Genomic DNA, 4,028 nt, shown 5'->3' with positions numbered 1-4,028 from the left:
CTCACATGACCATGTCAATGTTGTACGTATAAATATTTGACCCATGCTTCAAAAGTTTCCCATTTAACCTATTCGTTAAACACATTATTAATTCAAATATGCTAGTTGATCGAACATAACCGGTCTTTTAAGAGTCTTAACATTATAGAAAAAATCAAAAAGTTATATAATTTATCATACTTTAATCTTATGAAAAACTTTAAACAGTTTATTTACAAAGAAATCATGATACAAATACACAACTAAAAACGTGTTTACTTTTTTCCATTCAATCAAAAGCCAAAATTGAAACCAACACGTCGTCGAACAACTTTTTTGGTCAAAACTAAGAACACAAAAAGTAGATGCCTACGTTGCAACAACATATCACCACCTTTCAAAAAACGATGAAGAAGAATGGTTCCGTAAAACACACAAACATAAAATCAAAATATCGCGATACGATAAAATGAATACGATAAATTGAAGAAAAAAAAAAACGACTCATCGATCATAGAGTCGTGGAGAAAACGAGTCAATTTACTCGCCCCCGTTACAGAAACACGTTCAAAACCGGCTATTTCCGGTTACTGGTTACCTCCCACTACCCTTAATTAAACACAGTCGTCCACGGTGAGGCGACTCGAACACAAAGAGAGAAAAAAAGGATTTTAGTTGGTTGTGGGTCCCACAGCCACCAGAACAACCACCACTTGCCGCCGTCTTCCTCCGCCGTCTCTTCTTTCTTTCTTTCTCTCTCTATGCGTAAATCTTTATTTGCTGTATATGTATGTGGTAGTAATATGCATACAGCTGTTTCGATTAGAAAACGAATAAAATAAATAAAAAAATATATATTATATTAAAAAAGATTTGTTATTTTTTAAATCAAAGAAATAATCAGAATAAATTATAAATCAAACGACCCCTCTTTTATTCTCTTTCTCCACCCCCAACGATTTCGCCCTAAAAAGCCTTTTGATTTGCAGATTTTAGAAAGAGAGAGAGAAGGAAGGAGGAGGGAGAGATATACATCATATATATCTAAAAGCAAAGTTATTTATTTTTTCCTATTTTTTTAAATAATTTTTTTCATCAAACGCTAAGAACAGAAGCTGCTCATCTACACATACACACAGATTTTACATATATATGAAGAAGGAGATAGAAAAAAGAAAGCATTTTTCAGACTAACTTGCTTATGTAGAGAGAGAAAGAAGCGATTTTGGTATATTTGGGGGCACAATTCTACGCAAAGGGGGCGTTTTCTTCATCTTTTCGTCTTATCCAATCGGTAAGGTAAATACCCTTTTGTTTGATTACTGTAATCTCCACTCAAACAGATCTAATTTGATTTAATTTATAACAACGAAATCAATTGCTTTGATTTTTAATTAGTTTTTTCTAGGGTTTCCGAAACTGCTGTTCGATTGGATTAATGGTTTTTGTTATTTGATCTTGAGATTAAAAGATCTAAAAGTTGTTTTCTGTTTTTCGATTTTAATTCGTTCGTAATACCATATCTAGCTTAGAAAAGTCTCGATTTTTATTCTGAATTGAAAGCTAATTAATTACCCGACTTTCTTGATTGCTAGTCTACTTAATCTATCCCAGATCTTCTAGATAGCGGTTTCATATGAATCTTAAATGCATTTGATTACTCAGGTTTTTCTTGAATTAAAGGCGAAAAATTCAAGATTTTGAATCAGGGATTTCATTATATTGTTTCGGACTTCTTTTCTCGATACATCAATATCAAGATTATGATTAGGGTATGACAGGTATGTCATCACTGATTTTGACAATTTCTTTCACTTTTTATCAAATTTCAGCTTCAAAATTTCTCGTTGCTGATTGGAGGATATAAGGGTTCTTTCCGGTTTTCAAAAAGTCGTCATCTTTCAGGTCCAAATTAGGGCGACATGTTGGAAGATCGATCTTGTTTTGTTTCAAGAAGTTACAGTCGCGAAAGGGACAATAGTCACAATACTTGGAGTTATATGAGCAATTACAGGATAGAAAGACTAGAATCCCAACAAGGAAAACGACCATTAGAACATGATGAAAACGAAGAACTCGATCATACCCATCCCCGAAAAATCTCCAAACAATCAAACAGTTTACAAAACCCACAACTCAAATTAGGGTTCCTCGACTTTTCCAATCATTCCAATAGTCAAGATCAATCTGGAGATAATTCCGATTCAACCTCTCTAATCAATGGTCTCGATCGTGACAACTCACTCACATGTCTAATGAAATGTTCACGATCGGATTATGGTTCAATTGCATCATTAAGCCGTAGCTTCCGTGAGCTTGTTAGAAGTGGCGAACTTTATAGATTAAGAAGAAAAAATGGGATAATCGAACACTGGGTTTATTTCTCTTGCCACCTCGTAGAATGGGAATCTTTTGATCCAATCACTTCACGTTGGATGCATTTACCCACAATGACGTCAAACCCATGTTTTCAATTTTCCGATAAAGAATCTTTAGCTGTTGGGACTGAGTTACTTGTATTGGGTAAAGAAGTTCTAGATCACGTGATTTATAAATATAGTTTATTAACAAATTCATGGTGCTTAGGTCTAAATATGAATTTTCCACGTTGTTTATTTGGGTCAGCGAGTCTAGGGGAAATAGCAATTGTTGCTGGTGGGTGTGATCCCAATGGCAAAATCGTAAATTCAGCCGAACTTTATGATAGTGAATCGGGTACATGGGAAACACTTCCGTGTATGATTAAACCTCGAAAGATGTGTTCCGGGGTTTTCATGGATGATAAATTTTATGTAATCGGCGGAATCGGAGGTCCGGAAATGACACCGTTGGCATGTGGGGAGGAATATGATTTGAAAACGCGGGAATGGAAAGAGATTCCGAATATGTCTCCGGTGAGAACGGGGACTCCTCCCGCCAATGAGGCGGGAGCAGTGGTGGTGCCTCGTACTGAGGCACCACCATTAGTGGCGGTTGTGGATAATGAGTTGTATGCTGCTGACTGTGCGGATATGGAAGTGAGAAAATATGATAAAGAAAAAAAGGAATGGGAGACGGTTGGGAGGCTGCCCGAACGGGCAGACTCCATGAATGGTTGGGGGATTGCTTTTAGAGGGTGTGGTGACCGGGTTATTGTTATTGGTGGGCCCCGGGCAATCGGGGCGGGTTTTATTGAAGTTAATTCGTGGGTCCCACGAGAAGGTCCGCCACGTTGGCGGTTACTTGGACGGAAACAATCGAATAACTTTGTTTACAATTGTGCGGTGATGGGGTGCTGATGATGAAGGTTGGTGTTTGGAAATGGTAAAAAGGTAAAAAGGTCGGTGTTTTTGACTCTTTTTATGACAAAATTTTCGAATTTTACTTGAGATTTTTAACGTTTGTGAGAGTCTTGAGTATGTTTTTTTTTTTTTTTTAGAGGTTTTGTGTCTACCTTCACTTTGAATCAACAGGGTAATAACTTGAAGTGATAGATTGGTAGATAGCTTTTTTTTCTCTCAAAAAAAAAAGAAAAAAAAAGGGTCGAAAGAGTTTGATATATGGTTTTTATGGTCTTTAATTTCTTGATATTTCCCAAGAGAAAAATAAGCTACATGCTTGATCTAATGGAACGTATACATTGTACTAAATTCACATTTTGTTCAATTCATAGGCTTCTCATTGAGCCTTTTGTTTCTCTGTTTTTGCTTTTGTTAGTATGTTGCCATTTTGATGTGATTCTGCTGTCTCTTTATACAAATGTTATATGTATCATGGATGGATTATGATCTAGGAATCCTAGAAAACAAAGCGGTTTTAAAATCTTGAATCTTTTATGTTTCATTTGTGAGAACTGAATACGCTTTTTAGGGCTATTTTTTATGATAAGGACGAAGAGGAAAACTAAAGGTTTGTTATTTAACATTATAACATGACTTATATTCTCGTGTCAACTAATATCTATCTGGATCTAGTTCAATTTTTTGTAATGTGGGACCCACAAACACACACATAATTGTACTTTTTTTTCCAATTGATATTTGACTAAATCTTAGTCTTAGTTTGGTGCA

The 4,028-nt window shown here is 35.7% G+C and overlaps 1 protein-coding gene across 4 annotated transcripts; it reads left to right on the top strand.

Moving 5' to 3' along the window:
• Window positions 1–628: 628 nt before the first annotated feature.
• Window positions 629–3,657, top strand: LOC145008833 (F-box/kelch-repeat protein At1g26930-like). Of its 4 annotated transcripts, none has more exons than XM_078967451.1 (3): window positions 629–1,273; window positions 1,645–1,760; window positions 1,885–3,657. In XM_078967451.1, the coding sequence occupies exon 3, from the start codon at window positions 1,902–1,904 to the stop codon at window positions 3,255–3,257; it is 1,356 nt and encodes a 451-aa protein (XP_078823577.1). In that variant the 5' UTR covers window positions 629–1,273; window positions 1,645–1,760; window positions 1,885–1,901; the 3' UTR covers window positions 3,258–3,657. The 4 variants fall into 4 exon arrangements, with proteins under 4 accessions (XP_078823577.1, XP_078823576.1, XP_078823575.1 ...); XM_078967450.1 differs by having other exon boundaries at window positions 629–1,278; XM_078967449.1 differs by lacking the exon at window positions 1,645–1,760 and having other exon boundaries at window positions 630–1,273; window positions 1,812–3,657.
• Window positions 3,658–4,028: the final 371 nt, after the last annotated feature.

This window comes from Lactuca saligna, chromosome 8 (assembly GCF_052625555.1).
Source record: "Lactuca saligna cultivar CGN05327 chromosome 8, ASM5262555v1, whole genome shotgun sequence".
NCBI lineage: Eukaryota > Viridiplantae > Streptophyta > Magnoliopsida > Asterales > Asteraceae > Lactuca > Lactuca saligna.
Note: the sequence above shows the minus strand (reverse complement) of the source record. Positions and strands in the feature narration are given on the sequence as shown.

What these genes read in the sequence shown, in the direction of transcription:
- LOC145008833 (XM_078967451.1), top strand. Translation starts at nt 1,902, where the DNA reads ATGTTGGAAGATCGATCTTGTTTTGTTTCAAGAAGTTACAGTCGCGAA.